Below are 26,442 nucleotides of genomic sequence, written 5' to 3'. Positions count from 1 at the left end.
TGGCATTCTCTGGCGTTCAAAGTTAAGCCACTCGATGAAGAAAATGCAATACAATAAGAATACACTTCTGTTCACCCAGCCTTTTGGCGTAGAAGTAAACCAACAATGTCTTTCGCGCTGGAATACTTTCAGTTCTCTAGGTAGTTCTGCAATACATGGGAGAACAAAGAGAGGTGGGACAGATTTGCCTGTCATTGAGCATCCGCATAAAGCTGTAATGTGCGGAAAGTTTGGAATTCCTTTGGCGATCATATGCTCTATCTCCTCAGGTAATGCAACTTTCTTCTTCTTAAATTTGTTTATGAATGTTTCATCGATACTAAAAATCAACTCCTCTGGAGTACTTTCGATTGTTTCACGATGTTTATCGTAGAATTCTTCGATAATTCTTGGTTCACACGCCATGTATCTTGATTCTTCAATCTCTTGGCATGCCTTAAGCTTGCAATGCAATTGCTGTAAAATATGGTTAACATAAGGTCTCGATACATCATCACCACCAAGAGTATTGATAACTTCTTCTGCAAGAGTAGGACAATTAATCTCAAGAAGGAATCTGTAACCATAATCTCTTCTGAGCTCTTTCAACTTGAACGCCTCGTCAATAATGTCAGCTGCTTCTAGAGCTTCACCTTTGTAAGCAGAATCTTCGATAATTTCTTTTAAAGTGAGCTGATCACGCTCGCATAGGTATGGATCTGCACCGCCATGATTCCCTTTTTCCCAGTATAGACCTAATGCAGCTCTTTTAAGTGCAGTAGCAATGAGATTGGATGTTAAAGTTCCGAGATCTGGGTATTCTTCCTCCCATGCAAGCTTAGTTTGACTATATGTCATACCTTCGGCGCGACAATTGATGATAAACTTTTGTTGTCTACCAAGAAATTCGACTGTGAGAAATTCCATTTTTAATTTTAAACGAGCACCTGAGCCACGTTTTATCTGACTTCACCAGCCAAAAAGCCCCTGTACTAAGTGTCATGTTTTTGTTTATTTTAAAGTTTCTGCCATGTAATGGTTTACATTGCAAATTTTTTGAATACTTTACATCACCATAAAATGGCAGTACAAGGCTAGTTTATCGGTACAAGGCTCTTGAAATGACTTTAAGGGTTTCGTTTTGCTAAAATTGTCACTTTTATAGCATATTTGTTTTTGGATGTTTTGCGAAACCAAAAAAAAAACTATGATATACAATGTGTGTGTAAAGAAAATACTTTATTTACTAGTTAAAAAATCATTTGGTATTGATCAAGTTATTTTTTCTGGATAAGATATTATATGGATAATTGGATAGAAAATACAATTATATAATCTTGTACCTGGTTTAATTAAGCTAATTGTCATCAGAAACTTGTAATTTTTATGAATTTCAGATTTTCTTTTCATTACTGCTTTTCTTAATAGGTCAAGTTCTTATTTACGTTATAAAGTATGATATTTACAAATATCAAGTTATCATGTTTTTTGAGAAATTATGAGAAACAAACAAAAATGAAAAAGATAGGAATAGCAATGAATAGTGATGTGGGTATAGAAAATGTAAGAGATATGAATGCAAAGCAATCAGTATTTAGGACATTGACCATAGATTTCGAAAAAAAAATGCTGCATATTGAGCGAAAACTATGATTAGATTATAAGGCTGTCATTTAAAGCATAATGAAACTATTCCCTTTTCATTTTAATCGAATAAGATAGTAAAGATTTTTGAATTAGCTAGAAACTGATGAGATGTTTTCACAAATCAGATTTTTAATCTCTATAATGCATAATTCACTCAATATCTCAATTTTGATATTGCGAGATATTTTTGCTATCGGTTTCGCAATTTTGACACAATAGCAAGAGGGTTCTATAAGCATTATTATCAACGTAGAATCTGAATATCATATCAGAAAATGTCGCAAATCTGACATTTACCCGACCAAATAGCAAAAATAATTGAATACTTTTCGCAAAAACTTTAAAAATCGATAAAAATATGAAATATAGATATTAAAGAGATTTTTATATAATATTCATAAAGATTTTCCAAAAATATGATACCGCAAAATTAAAAAAGTGACGTCTTGAGTGGAGTCAAATGTCGAAATTGCTAGCTAAATGTTTTTTAGCGAAATTGCGTATTGTACGTTTTTTTCGCAAAACGAAACCCTTATTTATATCAAGTTTTTATTCATAAATTTTTATAATGTTGTATAAATTTCATTAAAATTTACGTACATATTAAGGTACTTATCTTCTACATATATAATCTTCATTAGATATATACATGATAAATAAAATTCATAAAACATTAAAAATCAAAAAATTAGATGAACCTTGGCAATTAAACTTTATTAAATAATAGTTGTTTATAAATTATATTATATTATTATTTAATATTATTTTGATAATGAAGATTTTATTTTGCAATAATATAAACGAAATTTTTTACCTTATGAACTTTTGATGGAAATATGCAAATTTAAAATAATAAAGAAAGCCGCGAGCGAAGCGATCGGCTTAGTTCGAAGATTTTGATTCAAATCTTTGCTGATCTGTAATTCGCGGAAGCCGCGAGCGAATCGAGCGGCTTAGGTCTAAGATTTTGATTCAAATCTTTGCTTATATTCCTTAAATTCTTTATGAAACTCGCAACAGTTCCATAAAAAATTTTAAATTCTAAACTGTCGAAATTACCGATCGGTAATCACACCCTTCACGGATGTGTCACTTTTACAGGTGTGTCACTTTTAGCTAAAATTACCCCTACTCGACAAGCTTATGATACAAAGAGATTCCAGCCCTTATTTATCCAAACGAGATTCTTACTAATAATAATTATAGTTGATATTGCAAAGGAACAGACAACAGCCTTTTCGTGATTCTAAATCCTCAATTTATTTGATAAAAGTGTCAAAATGACTACAAAACCTACAGAACACCAACTTGATCCAATAAACATTAGCCCAGATCAATTTTTAGACTGTGCCAAAGCAATTATTCATACTATATTATTCCATCGAGCAATTGATACACAAGTAATTCCAAAATCAATTATTATGTCTGGTGTTGATATTGCTTATGCGAGTGCTGAAACGCCAGAAAGCTCAGAAAATATTCATAAAAGATTATTACCAATGCAAGATGCGATTTTTGGCGGAGCGCAAAATACTTGGATAATTTTATCACTCTCTTATAATACCCCTGTTAAGGGATGGTTTAAAGATGTACAGTCTTCTCAAGTCTGGGAACGCTGGTCCATTCCTTTCCAATTTCAAACATTATCTGCAAAAGATGTTAGATTTGCGATGCTTCATACCATCACACAAATTACCCAGAAAGCAAATAGCTGTAATGTTGCAATGCGCCCTTCAGAAGGTTCAACATTCCAATATTCATTAAATTTGCCGACAGACAAAGGCCCAGAAACAGCCGAATTAGTGAATTTGATGAAGAAAATTGTTAAAACCCCAGCATTTTTGTTCCAATGAAAATTTAAAATTTTGTTTATATATTATACTATCTAAATTGATATTTGATATCAGATTCTATGATTAAATGAACTTTTACTAGTACCAATTAAGAACCGAGTTCGCAAAATCCAATCAAAAGTTCAACATAAAATAAATATTCTGCTTTGCATGACTTCATGACAAAGGGATGATGTCATTCAAGCAAGAGCCCGAATTTAGGTTGTGTATCTATTTGATAATGGAAATGCCGAGAATTCAGAAAGTAGTATATATGACGGGTTGTGTGACTTTTTTTGTAATCGTAAGAATTCTCACATAATTGAATGATTTTTGAACATACTTCCGAATAGCAGATTTTAAAAATTTATGAATAATTTATAAAAAGTTTTTATTCCTACAATTCCTATATTACCATTAATAAAAAGAATATATTTTATAATAATTTCATTTCGAACATGTTAAAATTTATCTGCATTTTGAAAAATTTTATTATAAATGATAATATAATTTATTAAATTAATATATAACTTATGAATAATTTATTTTTTTTAATTCGTAAGAAAATGAGTGGATCAAGATTCGTAACCGTCAATCAATTAATGGATGTTCTTTCACCAATTCTTGAAAATATTAAACAAGTAGATGTTTATTTCGATGATTATGTAGAAAGTTTATATTATAAAGGTAAGTTTAATATTAAACCCATTGCTTTTGCATTTGATAATAAATTAATTGAAAATGCAAAAATTTGGGAATTAATTCCAGATATTGAATTTATAACAAATATTAAGGATAAATGGTTTAAACGAATTCCAACCACTAAAGTTCTTTGTAAATTAATGATCAAAACCGAGGCCAAAGAATTTCATGAATTTACATATCATCCAAATAAAGTTTCAGAACTAGAAAATGAAAAACTTCAGAAAAAATTAAACGATAGACTTTCAAATGATCGTATTGAAAAAATAAATAAACTAGCAGAAGTTGCATTTAATAATGAAATATTTGATGAATATAACCTTGAACTCAGTGATGGACTTTAAGTCCTGGGCTTTAAGGACCCGGGCTCAACGAGTTATGATTTATGAAATCAATTATTTGATTCATTCTTTCTTCAATAATTTCTATTCTTTTTGTTAAATCATCAATTTTCATTAATGAGGTGATTCTTGATTGAGGAATAGATTTTAAACTAACAACACCTTTTATTTTTGAAATTTTGAATCCATCAACTTTAAACATTTTATTCAATTTACATGTTGTCAATTCTTCAAATAATTTTTTATTCTTCGCGTAATAGTCATTAAATTCTTCAACAGATGAAAAAATTTTTGTTTCAGTAATGGGTTTAACAATGTTTATTTTCTGATGAATATCTTCACTTTCATTAATTTCTTCCTCCTCTGTTTTATTTATTTTTAAAATAGGCTTCATTTATCATTAATTAAAAATTAGAATATAAGTGATGAAATATATTTTTTAATTAATATTAAATCAGAAATGGCGGCAGGATTCTTTAAAAAGTTATGGGAAGGAATTAAGAAAGCAGCAAGTTGGGTTCATCAGAAAATAATAAAACCCATTGCAAACTTTTTGGCACCAGTAGCGAAAACGGCAGGAACTATAATTGGTGGAGTATTAGGTGCTAAAGCAGGTAATCCAGCGATGGGAGCACAAGCAGGTAACGCAGTTGGTGGAATTGCTGAAGGAATACTTAATAAAATAGGAGGAAAGTAGTGGAAAAATAAATATTATTTTTATCTCAATATCGGTTGTAGTCTTTGATAAACTTTTGCTCCTTATTTAAACTTCTCTTACCGGAACATTAGGTGCTATTTGTTCCGCAACGTCACTAATTGCTTCTTTATTCTTAAATATCCAATTTGCTCCCTTCTTCATTGTTTCCCAAACTTTATGCGCTCCTCTTTTTACTTTATCCCATAACTTTTTAAAGAATCCTGCAGCCATAGTTGATTATTTCATTAAAATTAAAAATTCATTTTCATCTTTTAATTTTGATTTTTTATTTCATCATAAATGACGACTAACTATTTGGTGCCAAACACTAAACCGATTAATGGAAATGTATTTCATTCATTCGAAAAGATAAATGAAATATTCGCAAAGAATGACGGTAGAAGATATTATAGAGAACTTGAAAGTTCATGCTATGACTCTGATGCTCCATATTTTGATGATAAACAAACTCATTTAAGAATTACAAATCCGGCTCTTGATGTGAACCAATTAGGTGACACATATATTAAACGTAAAGTTAAAGCAACTTTAGTTTCAAATAAAGCTTTCACATGTGATGCCGCTTTTAAATGCATGCGTTTATTCGTTGGTTATAAATCATCAAATCAAAACTTTAAACAATTAGAAGTAGAAACCGAAAGAGGTGATGCCGGCTATCTTCAGATGGATTGTGCCCGTGAATCTTTCGCATTTGCAACATATAAACCAAAATCGAAAGGAAAGTTAAAAAGTTTGTTCATTCATTATATAACAATGTCCAAAAATATGATAACTCAGTATGTGGTAAATATATTGACCCTCGAAGTTTTCAAGAGAGCAAATGAAGAAGTTGATATCACTTTTGATATGATTATTCCAGTAAACGATTTGTTAGCATTTCAGGCGTTCGACGATTATCCTAAATCATTTGGTGATATCATTCTTAAATATTATGTTTTCAGGGATACTTTGGTATTTTGCCAGTTGACCCGTTAAGAGTTGCTGATTTACAAAATTACGTTTATGAAAAGATAACTGATGAAAATTATGAAAAGATTATGAATCATGTTTATAAATACGATCGCAAATTCCAACAAATCGGACTTCCTGCAAAATTAATTACAAGCTTAGCCGCTACATCTGCTGACGCAACAGTTGAAGACGTTATTATTTCATGCACAAAGATGGAAGTTTTAGAGGATAAATGTATTACACCAGGATATGGTTTAATTGAAGAATCAGTTAAAGCAATACCACGTTTATTCAGTAAGGAAGATCCATTCATGATTCCAGCTCAACATATTGACGTTCGCTCACTAAATGGAGGTTGCATCACTCCTGAAGGTATCAGCTCTGATTTCTCATATGCTCTTCATAATGTTACAGATATTGTGTTAGCATTTCCGAAGAATGCAATGCAAAGAACAGTTTTAGAAAATCCAATGCTTCGAGGTCTTCAGGTCACTATAGATTCCAGAAACTTCCCCGATCAAGCGATGACCACAGTGGGTGACATATTCTTTACACGTATGCTTCAAGCTTCTGATTTAGATGGAGTGAATGAATGCACGGAAGAATACGAGGACTCATTAACTAGACCACTGAATGATGATAATGGCACGCCATTAGCTAGAACATGGAAAGACCAAACTTCATTCTTATGCACTATTCCAGTTCAACGTGATGGAGCGGGTATATTCTTTGATGGATTAGAAACTTTCAACTCACAAGTTACAGTACAAGTGAAAGCTTATCCAATCATTCAGGGTGAAAATGACACTTACTGTTCAAAGGTGACAAATCCTCCTCAGGTTTGGTTTACTAGGACTACATATTGGACATGGACACCGGATGAAGGTTTGAAATATCATTCAACAGGTACACCACCACAGTATAGAAGTTCATATGATGAAATATTGATGAATAGAAATGTTTAAAATTATAAATTTATTTTTGATTAAATGGATTTCAATTCTGAAGAATTAACAGGAGTATATAATACATACATAGATGATATGATTAATGAAGCATTGAGTGATAATAAAATGCTCTATCTAAGGAAAAATTAATGAAAATTCCATATTCTGAATGTTATTAAATTCAATCACTGCAGCAATTGGTAAACAAAATAAAGGTAAAACATTAACGATATTAAAACAAATTATCATTATTGCTAACACTTCACCCTATTCACATGTGTTAATTTATATCAACCGTTCAGGTTCACCTTCAGATGATACATTTGAATCTTTAAAGCATTTAATCAAAATTCCAATTATTTATTTATCACAAGAAGAAGCGGAAGATTATTTGAAAAACTTTTTAATGTATAAAGAGTTATATAATACAATCAAGAAGCAAGGATTAGAGGATAAAATTATTGATAAACAAAGGGATGAATTATTTGAAACACTTTCTATTTCAAATTTTGATAAAGAATTTTTGCATTCACTAATTTTTCTAGATGATGCCGTGAAATCAAAACTAATAACTAATGAGAAATCATATTTTAATCAATTATTAACTCAATGTCGACACATTCAGTGTTCATTCTTCATGGCTGTTCAATACTTTAAAGCATTAAGCACAAACATTAAATCAAACCTGTCCACCCTTTTCATTTTCAGTGGGTTTAGTCGTCAACAGTTGAACGTTATGCTTTATCAAGTGAATTTACCAATGAGCATTAATGAACTTTACACACAATATCAACAATTAGGAGAACATGAGAAAATAATAGTTGATTTAAATAAAGGTTCCATTAAATTCGAATAACTTTTTATAATTAATTTTTATTTTTTATTTATAATTAAACATGACAGAAATTGCAAATCTTCTACAGGTTCCATTAAAACAAGGAACAAAAAAAGGGTGCATATAATAGAACTATGAAAGTTCCAGACGGAATGAAAGAATTAGTCCACATTGTTGCCGGTCTTCAAAAGGATGTTAAACAAATGAGAAACGTTTTAACATTACCAGAAGCTCAAGCATATGCCAAACGTCATGGACCAAATTGGGAAGCACATGAAGCAGACATTACAGGACCAAATGGAAAGCCTGATGGTATAAATGAAGTCTTTGTTACTGATGGTCAAGGAAATATTAAAGTCATAAATGGGTATAAATTAACAATGACGGATTATCCTAAACGTAAAGCATATAATGAACGTTATCCTATGCAATTTGATGAAAATGGAAAAGCTGTTAAACAACATATCGGAGACAGTAAAGATGGACCAATTCTTTCATACCGTCATAATCCATATTCTTATTTCAATGAAGAATTAAATGCTATTGAAGAAGGACCAAACGGATTACCTCAATATGTTAACCAGTTTGATGGTCAATATGCAAATTTGAGACCTGAAATTCCAGCTAAGAAATTCTTTAAAGTTGCTTTATTCGATCCAGTGTTCAATGAACAGAAAGAAGCAATGAAAGCAGAATTTAAACCAATTCAAGTGGCAAGAATTTCTTCATCTTCACTTTCAGAAGCGTTCAAGGAATTGATAAAGAAACCACTTTATTCTCAACAAGGATATAACTTTGATTTAATTAAAGAAAGTGATAGACGTAAATTAGAAAAATCGGATGATTTTAAGAATGCATGTAATGAAATGATTAAAGATATTGTAAATGATAAAATAAGACTGGGAGAAACTCAAATCAATATCAATAACATAATTGGTGCAGTTACAAAGAAAGTATAAGCAATCAAGGATGAACCTTGGGATATTACCGTAACAACTAAATAAAACTTTAAATATATTTTTCTTTTTTTTATTCAATTATAAATGAGAAGACGTTTCACAAGTCAAAAGAACACAAACGCAAAAGCAGAGATTACGGTTGGTTATAATGTAAATGATGATAAATCACGAATTATTCAAAATGTTAAAGTTAATGTTAGTCCTGAATTAACAAGGTCAGCAACTCAACCAAATTTATTAACTCGTGACTTACCAAAGAAAGAAGAGGAGCAAAATAAAGAAGATGGAGACCCAATCATTTTATCTGAACCTGGAAAAGAACCTGTTGAAATTCCCACTTATCCAACATACCCCCCACCACTTGATAACCCATATAAAGTAGACATTAATTCAGAATTAATGAAAATATATCGCGATATCATAACTGATAATTATGATTCAATAATAAATTTAATTGACCAATCCGGTTTAATTATTTTACCTTATGAATCATTAATTCACATTATTGCCATTCTTTGTGATGTTCAAGATTCAGACGTGAAGATTCAATATTTCATAGATGATGAGGTTTCATGCTGCGGAACAGTTGCAAAAATAAATCCTATAAAGGATATTAGCACAATTAAGATATCAAAGAACGGAACAACAACTGAACTACATTTAACATATAATGATATTTATAATAAAATAGTTGATGAATATAAAATATCACTTGAAAAATTCTTTGTTAAGGCTATTTAATATTCAAGCATTAACATTATCGAATAATAATCCTTTGAATCATAATCAATAATAATTGACCTTTCACCAGTTTCTATCGTTTGTTTTATTTCTTTTTGTTCCCCACTATCTGGATCGGTCATTGTAATTGTTTTTGTTATAGTATCAGCTTTATCTTTAACTTCAATCTTTTTTCCATCAGGATATTTAAACCAAAATTCCAAAAATTCGATATTGTCAATCTGTTCATATTTTAATCTATCAATTACATTTTTAATACCATCTGAAAATCTTATGAAATGGTCATTATATGGGTTTGATTGAACCAAATTTGAATGAAGTGAAATATAACCTGTTGATGAATATGACATCGACTCATATTTTCTGAAAACACTAAAATTTATAACATGAATGAATTTCTTATTCGTTGAATTTATGAATTCTTGAGGTAATCTTATTCTAGTTTTATTTATCACTGGAAAATAACGCTTTACCATATTTTTAATCGTAATAAAAATGTCAATTATCAATATTATTTCGAATAATAACTGTGAATTAAATTTAACAGTTAGTGGAATTTATAATGTTTCTCTCGTTTCTGTGAGTGGTAAATTTAATCCCATTCTTTTAGACCCTTCGGATTATATATCATTTATTAAAGATGACCATGAAAAAACGTATGATATGTATATAAATAATGTGATAGTGAAATGGGATATTAACATGATTTTAAGTTATTTAAATGAATCATTTATCGTATGGTATGAAGAAAATTTTAAATCAAAACCTGATAAACTTTTTGAACTTGATGAAATAAATAATCTTATTAAATTTCCGCTGAAAATTAAATTTTGTACTCCTCGTCTTCGTTCATTGTTGGGGATATTAAATTTTGAAAAAGATGTTGGGGATGTTTTGTATTCTGACACTGGTTCCAATTTCATTTTAATCAAATGTGATAAAGTTAATACCCCAATGAGATTTTCACACCAAACATTAGACCCTAACTCTTACCCATCAATACAAAACATTTTATCCATCAACTTAAACACATTTTCTTTATCATATCCGTTTCAATTATCCGGGAATTCATTTATTCTTCATTCAAAAGATTTATCAAATATTAAATTTAGAATAACTGACCTATTTGATTGTGATTTAGAATTTATGAATGAAATATTATGGACTTTTCAAATAGAGAAAATAGCTGATGAGATAACGGATTAAATATTTATTTTTAAATCGTAATAAATGATTAAACAACAGCAACCACAACAACTTAAGGCACAAACCATTACATACGCCACATATGCATATAATTCAAAGACGGCAGAACAAACACAAAGGTTGAAATATGGAGATTTGGAGATAGTATTGAAAAATGACCATTTCGAATTCGTTTGCAAAGGTGGTGCGGTGATATCAAATATAAAAGAAATTTTATTTATGAATTCAAAAATTAAAGGAATAACGGATGATATAACATCAATTCCACCAGAAGAACAAAGATATTACGCATTAAATGCATTTCCTAAAGTTTTGAAGATTGGAAGATTTAATTTAAATGAGGAATTCATAAAAGGTTTCCTAAATGACATAATGAAGAAGGCGGATAAGGAATATGTGGATAGTGAGTTAGAGAAGAAAGCTGATATGGATTGGACATCGGCGACTTTTAACGTTAAAGCTGATACAAAATGGGTTTTAGCATGTTTAGACAATAAAGCTGATAAGGAATACGTGGATAGTGAGTTAAATAAGAAAGCAGATATGGATTGGACATCGGCGACTTTTAACGTTAAAGCTGATACAAAATGGGTTTTAGCATGTTTAGACAATAAAGCTGATAAGGAATGGGTTAATACTAAATTAAATACAATTCTTGAGATGATTTACCCCATTGGTTCAATATATACATCAATGAATTCAACAAATCCGGCAAGTGTTTTAGGTTTTGGTACATGGCAACAAATAACCGATCGTTTCTTATATTGTGCTAACTCATCAAAACAAACTGGTGGAAGTAAAACAATTACGGGCGAAAATTTACCTGCTCACAGTCATTACGTTAATTTAAACACAACCGAAGCAGGTTGGCATAAGCATAGATATTGGGATTGGTCCGGAATGACAAAAGGTAAAGGATATGATGTTAAAGATGACGTTAAATTTGCTATTAATTGTTACTGGAACGATACACAGGGTTCAGTAATCATACACATAATGTTTCAGGATATACACAAACGACGGGACAGAGTAAAGATTACATGCCGCCCTATATGACAGTTTATGCATGGTTTCGCACGGACTGAAAGTCCTGAGCTCCAATTCAGCATACCTCAGTAATGAAATTATACGACTGAAGACCATAACCATAATATTAATGTTTTCATTAATTTTTTTCAGTGTGCCTATGTGCCCATGTGTGCCTAGGTCAATTAACTTCTTTTAAAAATGGTGACAACATGACATTTTGACAACAGGTATGAAAGGAGGAAGGCAAAAATAAATTATTTTTGAAGACTGAAGTGTGCTATGTGCCCATGTGGTGCCTAGGTCAATTAACTTTTTTAAAAATGGTGACAACATGACATTTTGACAAAGCAGGCATGAAAGGGAAGGCAAAAATAAATTATTTTTGAAGAACTGAAGTGTCTCTATGTGCCCATGTGTGCCTAGGTCAATTAACTTCTTTAAAAAATGGTGACAACATGACCATTTTGACAACAGGCATGAAAGGAGGAAGGCAAAAATAAATTATTTTTGAAGAACTGAAGTGTGCCTATGTGCCCATGTGTGCCTAGGTCAATTAACTTCTTTTAAAAATGGTGACAACATGACATTTTGACAACAGGCATGAAAGGAGGAAGGCAAAAATAAATTATTTTTGAAGAACTGAAGTGTGCCTATGTGCCCATGTGTGCCTAGGTCAATTAACTTCTTTTAAAAATGGTGACACATGACATTTTGACAACAGGCATGAAAGGAGGAAGCAAAAATAAATTCAAAATCATACTTTATAAAGCTTCATTTACAGGTATTTCGTCGTCAGTAAATGAATCCTCATTATCGTTTAGTTCAACCTGTTTATATAATCCTTTCATTTCTTCTTTCAAAACATAACACCACGTCTGTTTACCGTCTATTCTTCTTCGTTTCTTATCACATTTATCCTTAATGCTCATTTGAAAATTCTTGTCTTTCATGTCTGATGGTTTGCAGAATAGAGCATTTTTACACATCATACCTGCACACAATTCATCATAATGTGTATTTATCCATTCATCTAAAGGATTTGTTGATAATTCCATTAAATCTTGTTTGGCTTCAGTCATTGGTATAATTCGTACATTAAATGATGAAAGGTCGTAATTGATAAAATATGTTAGTAAATTATCATAAAATTCCTTTGTGCATGAATCCATTAAATTCTTGAAGTAATCAAATTGACCCTTAAATTTACCATTAACCCTTAAAACTACATATCTTCTGTCTCCAACTTCAATTTTGACAGGGTAAACGTTATTAGTTACGAAAATGAAATTGGCAACATTTTGAGCAGTTCTTCTGGGTTGATTCTTTTCATTAATTCTAATCTCATTATCCGTTATAATTGATTTCAAAGCGTTGAAGTTTGCGAGTCTGTCTTCACCAACATTCTTGAGTTCATTAAGTACAAGAAACATTTTATTCTCAACAACTGAATTGAAATTACCCGTTAGCTCACTTATTTCGGTAATGTTTTTACATGAATAACCAGCGAGAAGTTCAGAAATAATGTCTGTAAATCTGTTTTTACCTGTTCCCTGAAGTCCTTTCAAAATAATTGCTGTTTCATTCTTGATTCCAGGATGTTGAATCATTGATGCAATCCAGCCGAGAAGGTATTTATACACTTCATCGTTATTATCACAAATGGCTTCTTTAATGAAATTCATAAACATCTCAATTTTTGTGTAATCTACTTTTTCAAGAATGTTGTATTTATAACCTTGAAACGTTGAGAAAACATCTGTGGAATCAGATTTGAAGCATACACCCTTAACAGTTAATGAGGATAATTGATTTAGTAGTACGTCCCATGCTGTTAAGGTTTTACCTTCTTCTTTAAATAATTTAATCATTTTAAGTGACTCTTTCATGTTTGATTGAAGAACGAATGATATTTGATTCGTTTTATCGTGTATGTTGTAATCCTTTTGAATGAAATATTTGTTTCCACAATCTACAAAACGAATGACACGTGATAAATCCTCAATTACTTCAGAACTGTTTTTATACTGATGATTTTCAGCTTTACGTCTAATATCTGTTATCAAAAACGAGTCATCAAGTTTTATATCAAATGTTATTTTTGGCTTACGTAATAAAGGTAAAACGTATTCATCATAATATTCTTTTTGATAAAGTTTAAGAATCTTCACCAAAACAAATGGAGAAGTCATTAAATGTGCATATCTATCACGTGCTTTTTCAAAATTACTTTTTGCATTTTCTGTTAAACTGCAGAAGTTATAAACGTTGTCGTATGCTTCATTAATTAAATGATCCGGTAACGAATTAATAGCTTGAAACAGTGTGAATAATGTAACTTCTTTTTCTAAATTCATGTTTCCACCGTCATTATGTACTTCAAAATCACAAATACCATCAACTATGCTCTGGGCAAGTTTATCGTCAATGTTTACATCTTTGTTTTCATTCATTATACTCTTTATTTCTTCGTTCTTTTGTTCAACTCTTACCTTAATATTCAAATCATTTAATATATCATTCACTGTTCTAGTTAATGTTGAATCATAACTTCCACGAATGAATGAGTATGTATTGATTGGTTCTGTTGCATTCTTGCGAACTCTTGAATCAGCCATAACCACTAATGAACGCTTTGAATCATCCATTGAAGTCATGATATCAATATTATAATCATTGCAGGAATAACATTTAATCATTCTGTTCGAGGTTGAATAGAAGAAATTAGTGTTGCAATAAATGTGAAGACCTCCTGAAGCGGTTTTAACGATAACATCTTTATCTGAAAGTTTTGATAAAATGTCTTTTCTAACTGTTTCTTTAAGTTCATCATTGTACGATTTATTGATATCAACATCTATAATCGTTAAATTTGAAATTTTATTTGCTAATAAAGCCATACCAGTTTTCCTTCCTCTTCCTCCATCATATTTGAGGTAATTATGTAAATTAATCATGTTTTCACCAATTCTTTCGTTGAGGGTTTTAGTTTCTGCCACAACTAATTCTTCAACTAATGAATCAATAACTTTTTCATCAGAAACGATAAAGTCGATGTTGTTGTTTGTTGCTGTCATTTATATAGGAATAAAAAAATAAAAATAACTTTAAAACTAACTTTATTTTTGTAAGACATGAATTTTCGCCCCTGTTGTCAAAATGTCATGTTGTCACCATTTTTAAAAGAAGTTAATTGACCTAGTGACCCCTCATTTATTCAAAAACTTTAGAACGACATAATTTAAATTTTTATTTTTATCATAAATGAATACCCCACAAGCTCAAAATTTACCACGAATCATAACAAGGGAGGAAATGATAAAAATGATGCAAGAACATGTTAAAAATAACAAACCACTAAAATTGAGAAAATGCGGTTATGCAGTAATGATGGAAAGAGAGATGTTGTCGAAGAGGAATAAAAATTAAATTTGGATTGAGTTTAAAAATTCATCTTTATTAAATTCATCTCTTCCAATCAATTTATTTATTCTATTAAATTCTTTTATTTTTGCTTCACTCAGTTTAAGGATTGAACGATAAGTTTCTAATTTTTCGATTATTTCTTCATCATTTTCAACCTCACCACATTGCGGCTTCTTTTTGTAATAGCATATTTTTGATTTAAATCTGTTTAGTTTCTTTTTATATTCATCGTCTGGACTCTTGACTGTTTTGTTGTCACTCATTTCTTACGAAATAAAAAAAATTAAATATTATTTAAATATAATGGAGTAATAAAATAAATCGGAATTTCTATTAATTTATTGTTAACTTCAACTAATGCATTGCCGTTAATATATCTAACAAATTCAGCTATTGTGTCAAATCTTCGTCTTCTTTTTGTCATTGATTTATCAGTTTTTCCATAATCGAGATGAATCAAAACTTTATCCCCTTGTTTTAAAATTCATGAGCCCCGAATTAATTTGTTCACGTTTAACATCATTCAACCTTTCCATTTGCTTTCTAATATATTCCCATTCTTTTGAAATATCATTTTTCATTTCCACTGGTTTCATGTTAATAGTTCTATGCCATGTATTATTATAATAATATACTAACTGCTGTATAATGGAGTCATGATTTCCATCCCAGTATATCTGACCGTTAACCCCTAACGCATCTCTAAGAGTTCTCATTACCGCATCAACTATTTTATTATGAAACGTATATGGAGAGGATGAGAAGTAAAAATTAATTTGTGGGAAATAATGAATCATAACTGCCTGAAATCCTTTATCACCATCACCCCTTATATTATCTACTCTTTCATGATCTAGTAAGTATTGTATAGCTCTTCTTGTTTCCTGTTCTGTTTTCCCTTTCACCGGAATGCAATATAAATATCTAGTGTTAATGTTAATGGCAAATAAATAAGTAATATTTCCTTTTGAATATTCCAGATGATCGATTTCGTATGAATAAGGTGAAGGTGCAAATGATGGACGACTAAATTTTTCTTTTAATGGTTGAATTTTCGGGTCAATTGGTTTATTTAATATCTTGAAATCCTTTTTAAAATCTTTTTGCTTCTTTAATGTTTGAAATGGATATAATAAAGTGAATGATGAAGGATTAACTGAAGGAGGGAGAGGTACTGTCGTTGGAGGTACTGTCGTTGGAGGTTTTGGTGTTGCAAGTGGTTTAATTTTATCTGCTTTGATTTTGGATTTCATTCCCCCCTTCATTAATTCTGGATGTATTCTATTCATTTGTTTTAAATATGCTGTATATAAAGGTTTGATATACTTTCCCGCTTCGAGTTTATGTTGAAGGATGAATTCCAAAAGTTGATCTTCATTTAAAAGTCGGGTTGAATATGTTTTAACTAATGAATCATAAATTAAAGCTTGTGCTTCATTTATGAGCTGCTGAACGTCCAAACTTTTCTCTTTTGGCTTTGCGGCTCAGGATTATATAATTTATATAATTCATCAATATCTTTTTCAGTTAATACTTTATTTTTGAAATCTTTCAACTGTTTAAGTTGTGATTTACTTTTTCCCTTTGAATATTTTCCTTCTTTAATGTTCTCTCTTAAACGTTTAATTATTTTATCATGATATTTCAAAATTTCGTTTTTATAATACCGATAGTATTCATCCATATCATCACCCGTTATATTTTCATCATGTTTTGGAGATATGCTTTTAAATCATAATAACTAAGAAAATTTTGATTAAATACTAAATCATCAATTAAATTTTTTAAATCTGCGCTATTCATTTATAAAAAATAAAATCAATGTTTTATGGGTGCCCACCTCTTTGTCTCTTCTGTGGCATTTCATTAAATAAATGGCATACAACATCCATTTTCACAACATACAGCTTTAGTGTGTGCCCCTGTTAATGCAGTCTTACCGATTGTTAAGCGAGTCATTGACCCGTTTTTAAGTTGTAAATTAATATTTTGACCATCGAAAATGACTTTATCATTTATTATATCCAAATAATTTTTAGGTGTTAATTGTTATTTTGTCGTAAACTTACACCTTTCATTTTTGTGCTATCTTTTTGAAGGAGTCTTCACCAATCATTCCGTTGAATGATGTATAACACTTAGGCATAAAGCAACCATGTTTATCACCTTGTTTCTCAATTGCTAAACCCAATAATTTTTTCTCATGTGCTTTTTCTTCAGCTTTATTCTTTAATTTAGGTTTAAATTTCTCATCAAAACAGAAGAAATCAAAGGTGCGAATTGAAAATGTTTTTATCATAAAATTGTTTATCGGTTACAATTGCTTGAAATGCTTGAGTGTTAGGAAGATTTGGGTCGCCAGCGATTGCCCAATAAGATGAATCAGTATCACCTTCAATGAAATGAAAACGTTTAACATTCATGCATTTATACATAAAATCATAAATTGAAAACTAAATACCAGTATTTAGCATTATCTAAAGTGAGAAGAATGCCTCTTGTAAACATGTATCACATCTATAAAATCTATCTCTTGAGCATCACTTGATATGTATCCTCACCTATTTCTCTTATGTTTTTAAACTTATTTGACATACATGCAACGCGTGCCTTCTGTGCATTCATTATTTTAGTCTTTGCGTAATTTTGTGTATTCATTGCATCGTAACCATATGATCCATTAAGTGAAATTTTGCAAAATAAACTTTTTCCTTTATTTCCTTCTAATTCAGCCTTTTGTCTTTCGTTTCATAAATTTGTTCGCAAATTCATTAAAACAAGTATTTTTCGTAAATGTTAAAATTTATGAATATCATCGATGATAAAATGAAATCTGTCTATTAGATACCAAAATAATAAGAAGAAAATGGTTGATATTGGTTGTGTGTTGATGCTAACTGAGTTAATTTTCTCTGTTTCTGGTCAACTGGTAGATTGTTTGATTTCATGTATTATACATAAAACCGCCAATTGTTTTTTCATCTGTGATAATATCTAAGTTTCTTATTATCGGTAAAAAGTTTATGTAATCATTAATGTATTTTCATCAATGTGACCCTTTACTTCAGCAACGAATAAAGTATTTTTCTTCTTAATTATTCCCAGTGCTTTTGCTTTCTTTGTTGCTGTATCACAAATGATAACACCTTCAATCTTCCCGGCATATACATTTTATGGTCAGTATATTGAATGAAATCATGGGATTAGATGAAAATGATGAAGGATATAATGAATTAAAGTCAACTCCAACGAAATGAGTCATGATGTTGGAAGTGTCCTCATTTGATACTGTTTTAGTTTCTGGATTATATGAAAGTTTATTAATGTGTGTGATTCCTTTAAGATTAACACGATGTTGAACATTTGATAAACCACCAGTAATTCCATTACGGAGGATGTGATACGCTTCCACTGAATCTAAAGTCATTGGTAAATTATTTTTCAATGCATAATTTCTTAAATTGATTCTTAAACGTTGAACTTCTTCATCTTTGTTTGATTTTACGACATTGCAATAACAACACATTAACTGACAATTATCTTTAGTATGTGGTTTTTCATTATCGATTCTATCTAATGTTGGTTTATTTGCATATGTAAACGCTTTACCACACATTTTGCATTTAGATGAAAGGATTAAATCGTGATAGTATTGAAAATCATCCATTGAAACATTATTTTTGTATCCTTTCTGCTTTTTCATCTTGTTTCTTATATGATTCAATTTTATATTTCCAATACTTTTTCGTTAATTCAAAACTTGATTCCACATTTTCTTCTTCTGGATATGTTTCGTTAGGATTGAAGTTCTTATATGCTAACGCGTAACGAATCATTGAAGCATTCGATGATAAAGAAAGATTATGAAGCATATCAATTTTATAAACAAATGTTTCTTCAATAATTTTATCAATTGGGTCAATCATAATTTCAACATCTTTATTGCAATAATGAATAAAATATTCTAATCTATTCTTAAAGTTTTTAGCATCATTGAGATATATTTGATAATCACTATCTGATATAGTTTCTTGAGTTAATGCTGAATAAAATGAATCTTGAGTGAATGGTTCCTTTTTATATAATTCTTCTTCGTAATTCTCCCATGTGATGAATTGATAAGGGAAAAAGGATTTAACACGTGATTTATTGTTTCCGAAATCTTGAGTAAATTGGTCTAATGTTCCACCCGCTATATAATTTCTGATGTCAATAAATCTCAATTCATATGGACAGTTTGTTTTCTTTACAACGATTTGCTTAAATTGTGAAGAAGAACCCAGCATTGATTTTATCTTCCATTTTGCAGTATTTAAATCACGAAGAATTAAATTTAAATCAAACTTTCCCGAATTAAAACCTATGATATTCACTTTATTAAATTCTTCATCTAAAAGCTCTTTCATTGCTCCCTTTTGTTTCTCATTTAATGTATGGGACTTCAATAATTCTTCATATTGTTCAATATTTGATTTAGCAACTAATGAACAGGTTGAAAATAAAAATTCAATCCAATCAGAGATGAACGAATCACTTGATGTTAAGCAAAAATTCCTCGTAAATGTTTTATCGTTTAATTTAACCGTTGATGATACCATAAATGGTTTTAAGTAAGCGTTCAAAGTTGCACATTCAGAAAGTTGAAGTTCTTCTTTAGTCTCTAATGTTTCGAAGTCAAAAGTAATATAATATCTTGTTGGTTTATAATATTCCTGCAAATTATGTGCTAATAGCCATTGATATATCTTCTGTTTCGTGATATGTGGTGCATATGGTTGTTGTGTGTTTTGCAATTGTACGTCTTGAATTAATCTTCCATTATTTTCTTTACATTTCTCACAATGTTTTAAAAATCTTCTTTGGTTTTTCCTTTCTGGATCATCACGGATAGAATATACTTCTTCTTTGCAAAAGGGGCAAACTTTATATCCTGTGAGTGCTTCAACGTCTGTTATTCTGTCAGCGTGAAGTTTTCCACATGGACTCTGTGTTAATAAAATATTTACTGTTTCAAATTCTGGATCTATCATTATTGTTTCCACTAATAGAAAGTCTACCTTGTTAATGTCTACGTCTTCTGGTTGAGGGTCACAATAATAGAAATCAATATTAACGTTTAACATTCTTGCTAACCTCTCACTTTCTGATGAAATGTCAAATCCTTCATATGCATCTATGGCTTCATTTAAATAACTTCTACGAGTTTTAGGATTAACACCATCAGGAATGTTATAGAAGCGTTTAAATAACCTTCTACCTTCGGCTCTTATTTGATTATCATTCATTTTAGCTGTTCCGTTTTTGTTCATTTATGTAAGAAAAAAAAATTAAAAAATAAATAAAAATAAAGTTTATTTTTTTTAAAGTCCAGGGCTAAAGTCCATAAAATGAATTAAGAACACATAAATTTTTATCATCTGCGACGTGACGAATACATTTTAATTTACTCAAGAATGCGTACCCTGATACATTAAATCTAATTCCTGTCTTATTTAATTTCACAACTTTGAAAAGGAATGTGTGAATAGCTATGAAATGATGACGAGATGATTTATGTGTTGCTTCCATTTTTTCTGAAATAAATGAATAAATATAATGTTTATAGGTTTTCATATCTTTTATGTTCTTAATAACGAATGGAATAGATCTTTCCACTTCGTCCTCCTTCGGAGCTGTTCTTTCATATGAAACATCAACGGTATCTTCAACAATGAAACCGCAATCACATAAAATTTTATATGTACCAATTGTTTCTTTTGATATTTTATCTAATAATCAAAAACTTTATCAACACCTGTACATTTATTTAAATAATAATTTGTGTAAATATCATGGTCTTCTTTCTTAATCGTATTTGTTGCATATGTTACATTTTTCAGTGCTTTTTTGAATTTTTCAGAATCAAGAGGAGGTGAAAGTAATATACATGGATAATCTCCATCGTCAATAAACTGAAGCTTATGTTTATGAATAAATTTTGTGCCTTCTTCTGAAAGTGTTTCGTCAATATCACCATCTAATAAATTTTTAGTTGATTCCAAAAAGTAATTTTTATATCTTTCCTCATGTGATTTTTGAACTTCTGATTCTGAAGCTGGGATATTCATTAAACCCTCTACTTCATTCTCATTATATTTTTCAACTTCTCTTAATTCCTTAATTTTTTCATTTATTTCATCTCTTATTTTTTTCAGTCTTTCAATTTCAATTTCATCATATTCATCATCTTTAATTCGTTCTTCATAATATTCAGGGAAAACATCAGGTTCTTTAGGTTTTTCTTTTTCTTTAGATGTGGGATATAAGAAATTTATAACATCATCTTTATTCATTTTTCCATCATAATCAAATTCATTTAAAAACTCCGCGAATTTTTGACAATTTCTTAAATAATATTTATTAACTTCATAACCTGCCTCCTCTAATATATCCTTTATTTCCTCATTTGTGAATCCTGAATATCTAACATCGTTAGTTTTGACACTCATTTTCTTACGAATTAAAAATAAATTTTTCAAAATGCAGATAAATTTTAACATGTTCGAAATGAAATTATTATAAAATATATTCTTTTATTAATGGTAATATAGGAATTGTAGGAATAAAAACTTTTTATAAATTATTCATAAATTTTTAAAATCTGCTATTCGGAAGTATGTTCAAAAATCATTCAATTATGTGAGAATTCTTACGATTACAAAAAAAGTCACACAACCCGTCATATATACTACTTCAGAATTTCAGCATTCTTTGATAATGAAAATTGTGTAGTTAAGATAATATTGCATGATTCTAAGATAATTTCAAGAAATTCGAAAATGTGGCTAAATTCTTTGGCACTTTTTGATTTAATATAACAAAGATGTTTGAAGTAATTCTTGTTGAAGACAAGCTTCCACTTCCATATCATCATATGAAAATGGACCCATCAACCCAAGAAATCACTGTTGATCCACAAGTTCTTTGTGATATAATCACACATAAATATAATGATACAGTTTTACCAAACTACGGACTTTTAATTGACTTATTTGATATTGTCAAAGCTTATGAATGCAAGTCCCTCCCAGATATTCCTGTCGCTTATGTTAGATGTGTTTTCAGATATATCGTTTTTAACCCTCCGATTGGTTCAGTATGGACTGCAAAAATCTCTGGAACTAATGAGGATGGAATTTCTCTCCAGATGTCATTTTTCAATGATATTTGGATCCCTTGGGCAAATCTTCCCGAGAATACAGAATACGAAGCCAAAACAAATACATGGAGATTCATACCAAATCCAGATGATGATGAAGATGCAGAAGAAGCAGAGTATTACTTCAGCGAGGGTTTGATAGTTAAATTTAGAGTTTGCGAAGTTAAATACAACCCTGATGAGAAAGCTGGCCAATTAATGGTTATCAGTGGCTCAATGTCTACTAATGGTCTTGGTCCAATTGCTTGGTGGCAGCCAGATGAACCAGCCGAAGCAGCTGAGTAATCATATCTTTGTGTTATCTAGGATATATTCGTATTATTTTCTTTAAATGTGTATTGCTATGATTCTATGATCACTCTTTGATACTATTTTCAAATTGTTATTAAATAAGCATTTATTATAAAGAATTTTTATAACAAATGGAAGCAATATTAACAGAAAGAAATAATGAGGGGAAAAAACTATAGCAATATTATTATATTGATGAAGTTTATTTCGCAAAGTCTATACAATAGAATATATACTTGGTTTTTGTATAGAATCATGATCATATGAATCACAGAATTTCAAAAGAAGAGATGAAAAAAAATCCGATAATAAATATTACTATGGACTATTGTTAATACAGCAGGAAAGTGAAAAATACAGAGGCAAATAAGTATACAAGAGAATATTTAAATTAGACTTTATAATAATATGGAAAAAAAAAATTAAGCAGCTTTGTAAGAATATTTCTTCTTTTCGAGATCACTAATTTCTGTACCAAATTCATTTCGGAATTTGGTGGCGCTGCATTTAAGATAGAATATTAATAAGAATATTAAATGTAAAAGTATGGCAACGAATGTATTAAAGTACTTTAATGTGAATAAGCTTAGAATAATTGAGATTAATTCTACAATTACAATGATCTGTATAGAGTTTCGAATTTGAATGAAATGTGCTGCAAGAGAAACTGCATGAGGAATAGCATAAATCAATGGAATTATCTTGTGTTCTACTTGCGTTGTTAAAAATAAGCATAATAATATCATAGAAACGCTTAAAACAATAAAGAAGATATTTTGTGTTTTTGCAAAGCCTTCATAATCTTTTTTCATATTGTTAACTATTTCATCCTGCTTGTCTGAGTCTATTAATTCGACTTCATCTGTATTTTGCTGTCTATGTTGAATAAAAGCTTCGTCTTCCATAAAATAATAAAAAAAAATTCTCAAAATTTTCAAAATTTACTAGGGCATTTGATTGCTTGATAAACAATATTGGTATTTCTCTTAAGAAGTATTATTGCATCATTCTGATAATATAACATAACATATATTCTCCTTCATTAAAATTGCAATCAATATGCCTCATTTACATGATAATATTTTGTGATTTTAGAATATAGGGTTTTTTGTTATCATTACTGATAAATAAGAAATAGTATCAATAAACAAACATATTTGTCGTTTAAAAAATTCTTAAATTTGATTTTTCATCCTCCAAAAGAATTTTGAAAAAGAAATTTTCAAGAAATTTTTGTAAAATCTTCAGTGATAAATATTTCAAAATCGAATTATTAGTTTTGGATGTTATCACGAACATGAGATATACTGCATGTGTGGATTCACATATCCAAATATCATACCAAAAAATCAGTTGGAAACAAAAATCCATATAATGTAAAATCATTTCATTATTTATTAGAGACTATTGAACTCCCAGATAGTCAAGTAATAGTTCACCAATCAGATTTTGCTCATTTGCATTATTTTGTTACTTTTCCAACAAAAAAAAAAGATGTTTTCGTTTTTCGTTTCTTTTATAAAGTGTGAAGATATATTTACTGATTTCGATCCAACCCAGCTTGAAGCACATCATTACGGACCAAAATCTAAATGGATTCTAAACAATGCAAGCGCTCATTCGTCATCAAATTATATTTTCTTCTCATGTCACTCTTTCTTGGTTTGCAATTACTATAAAGAAGTTGCAAACATTTTTGAAAATAATAGCATCGAATTTGTTCGCGTAGATAGTAATTTTTCTTTTAATAACTTCAGTTTTACAACAAGTTCTTCAAAAACATACGAATTCAATATAGTCAACAATTATTCGGATATATATGAACCCATTGCTTTCTTTTATGGAAATTCCGATCAAAAATCTAATATTTCGGAAATCAACGAAAGTAATTACATTACAATCATTGCACCAGAAAGTCAATATGAAAGTATGATAAAATTATCACTTGAACTTTACGATGAGATAGGATTCGTAAATGTAAGAAAAACAAACGAATCAGATACCTTCCAATTATGGAATCCATATGAAAGGGAACTCTCAGACTTCTCTGGTACAAAAGAATCCCTTTTATCGGTAATGAATCGCAAAATTCGGACAAAAACTTACAAACAATTATTAGATTCGGATGAGGTCACTTTAATATTTACCAAGGCCAAACCCAACAGAACAGATATTGATTTAATATACAGAATCGTCTCAGTATTCCCTAAATTAAATGTTATGTATGGAAATCAAGAAATCTTGCAAGATATGAATTATCTTGCATCACCAATTGATTCCCAATTTGCTCTACTTTATCCAACCCTCGGAATTTTCTCTACTTTACAGAAAAAAGAACTAAATAGAACAATTCACTTGACAGAGAGACAAATCAGAGCAGAAATACAAGAGGCAAGAGATCTTATGAATATTACATTCGATGATACAAAGAAAGTTCAACGACCAGTTGAATATCTCGATTGTAAAAATCCCCATTCAATTCCAATTCAACTCTTCTATGGCCCACCGTTAACCGATACACAATTTGCCAGAGTTCGGTGTTTCATTAAAGATTACATCGAAAACAAGTTTTTCCCGGTTGAAAGCACAATGGCAGGGTCCAACAATACTTGGTTCAACGTATATATCCCAGTAAACATAACTAGAGATGTAACTCAGGAACAATTTTGGGAATTAGTTGCTAATTTAACTTATACGTTGAATAACTCACTTCCTTGGAACGAATATGGACCAGGAATGCCAGGATATCGCGAATTGTCTTTCGACAAAAACGGATATCAAATAAATAATCCTCTGAAGATCCAAGAAGTCAATTCCATTGACAAATACTTCAGAGGTGGCGCCGACAGAGCTAATATTAAAGAATTTATGGGCACAATTCGAAGAAATATGAATTCAACTCAAGATTACAAGCCAATGCAAGTTTATCCACGTATTATCTTTGATTGGCTCTACTCGGCTGTTAACGCAACTCGTTGGTTCTCGCTTTCAGTGCCAACAAACCAAGATTCAATTTTCAATCAAAAACCAGCGTTCAAACATCTTAATACTGGCAGTTTCGGGCCATTTTATGCTGGAGCACATGATAAATGCATATTATTCTACGACAATTCCCCTCAAAGCGAGCGAATGTTGTACGAATTTTCAAAATTGTCGAGACTTGCAACACAAGTCGACAAATACAGAGACCTATCATTCGGAGCAATCAATGTTGACATGAACTACGCACAGTTCATGCCTAGAAACATATCTGCTCCTCTAGTTATGAAATCTAAGATTCCATTCATTGCAGTTCTTCCTCAGCAATGGTATAATTTCAGAGCATTCATCATTGATAATGGCGATGATATGGCGAGATTAACATCCGAATACGAAGAAAGAGAAAGATTCGATCATCCATCGAAATCAGTTAGCTCTTTCTTCAACGAATCACTTTGGGATCCATTGCATTACAGCACAATGCAGAAAAAGCTCAAAACTCTCACAAAGAAGAATGCTACGGCTGTTTCTCCGAGCGGAAAACACTTAATTCCAAATGAAATGTTTTATTGGAGTTTACAATACTACAGAGGTCGCTATTAATATATATTTTGTTTGATATAAATATATAAATATTTTTTTATTGTATTCATTTACGGTTCTA

At 30.2% G+C, this 26,442-nt stretch overlaps 8 protein-coding genes and 2 pseudogenes across 10 annotated transcripts, besides 3 other annotated features; 6 read left to right on the top strand and 4 right to left on the bottom strand.

Annotated features, from left to right (window-relative positions):
• Positions 1 to 331: 331 nt before the first annotated feature.
• On the bottom strand, positions 332 to 906 carry TVAGG3_0081020 (uncharacterized protein; the record flags this gene model as incomplete). Its single annotated transcript, XM_001287501.2, has 1 exon — positions 332 to 906. A coding segment is annotated over one exon (575 nt), but the record flags the coding sequence as incomplete, so codon positions are not given.
• A 1,255-nt stretch (positions 907 to 2,161) lies between these two features.
• Positions 2,162 to 2,760: a mobile genetic element.
• Positions 2,731 to 2,760: a terminal%2Cinverted (terminal inverted repeat of MuDR-3_TvMULE3 transposon ID:TVAGG3_0081010).
• A 146-nt stretch (positions 2,761 to 2,906) lies between these two features.
• Positions 2,907 to 3,479, top strand: TVAGG3_0081000 (AUTOPHAGY-related protein 101 family; the record flags this gene model as incomplete). The annotated part of the gene is made up of 1 exon (XM_001289895.1): positions 2,907 to 3,479. The coding sequence occupies one exon, from the start codon at positions 2,907 to 2,909 to the stop codon at positions 3,477 to 3,479; it is 573 nt and encodes a 190-aa protein (XP_001289896.1).
• A 3,080-nt stretch (positions 3,480 to 6,559) lies between these two features.
• Positions 6,560 to 21,836: a mobile genetic element.
• Positions 6,641 to 7,135, top strand: TVAGG3_0080990 (uncharacterized protein; the record flags this gene model as incomplete). The annotated part of the gene is made up of 1 exon (XM_051222026.1): positions 6,641 to 7,135. One exon carries the CDS (start codon positions 6,641 to 6,643, stop codon positions 7,133 to 7,135), a length of 495 nt encoding a protein of 164 aa, XP_051107012.1.
• Positions 8,996 to 9,652, top strand: TVAGG3_0080980 (uncharacterized protein; the record flags this gene model as incomplete). The annotated part of the gene is made up of 1 exon (XM_051222025.1): positions 8,996 to 9,652. One exon carries the CDS (start codon positions 8,996 to 8,998, stop codon positions 9,650 to 9,652), a length of 657 nt encoding a protein of 218 aa, XP_051107011.1.
• Positions 11,231 to 11,952, top strand: TVAGG3_0080970 (annotated as a pseudogene). Its single transcript has one exon. A coding segment is annotated over exon 1 (722 nt).
• Positions 12,649 to 12,966, bottom strand: TVAGG3_0080960 (uncharacterized protein; the record flags this gene model as incomplete). The annotated part of the gene is made up of 1 exon (XM_051222024.1): positions 12,649 to 12,966. The coding sequence occupies one exon, from the start codon at positions 12,964 to 12,966 to the stop codon at positions 12,649 to 12,651; it is 318 nt and encodes a 105-aa protein (XP_051107010.1).
• TVAGG3_0080950 lies at positions 20,750 to 21,642 on the bottom strand (annotated as a pseudogene). Its single transcript has one exon. A coding segment is annotated over exon 1 (893 nt).
• A 320-nt stretch (positions 21,837 to 22,156) lies between the features above and the next one.
• Positions 22,157 to 22,890, top strand: TVAGG3_0080930 (transcription initiation from RNA polymerase III promoter; the record flags this gene model as incomplete). Its single annotated transcript, XM_001301712.1, has 1 exon — positions 22,173 to 22,793. The coding sequence occupies one exon, from the start codon at positions 22,173 to 22,175 to the stop codon at positions 22,791 to 22,793; it is 621 nt and encodes a 206-aa protein (XP_001301713.1).
• A 331-nt stretch (positions 22,891 to 23,221) lies between these two features.
• TVAGG3_0080920 (uncharacterized protein) lies at positions 23,222 to 23,704 on the bottom strand (the record flags this gene model as incomplete). Its single annotated transcript, XM_001301713.1, has 1 exon — positions 23,222 to 23,704. The coding sequence occupies one exon, from the start codon at positions 23,702 to 23,704 to the stop codon at positions 23,222 to 23,224; it is 483 nt and encodes a 160-aa protein (XP_001301714.1).
• A 589-nt stretch (positions 23,705 to 24,293) lies between these two features.
• Positions 24,294 to 26,426, top strand: TVAGG3_0080910 (uncharacterized protein; the record flags this gene model as incomplete). Its single annotated transcript, XM_001301714.1, has 1 exon — positions 24,294 to 26,381. The coding sequence occupies one exon, from the start codon at positions 24,294 to 24,296 to the stop codon at positions 26,379 to 26,381; it is 2,088 nt and encodes a 695-aa protein (XP_001301715.1).
• Between the last annotated feature and the right edge of the window lie 16 nt (positions 26,427 to 26,442).

The sequence above is a fragment of the Trichomonas vaginalis genome, chromosome IV, assembly GCF_026262505.1.
Source record: "Trichomonas vaginalis G3 chromosome IV, whole genome shotgun sequence".
NCBI lineage: Eukaryota > Parabasalia > Trichomonadida > Trichomonadidae > Trichomonas > Trichomonas vaginalis.
This window is presented reverse-complemented; position numbering and strand designations above follow the sequence as displayed.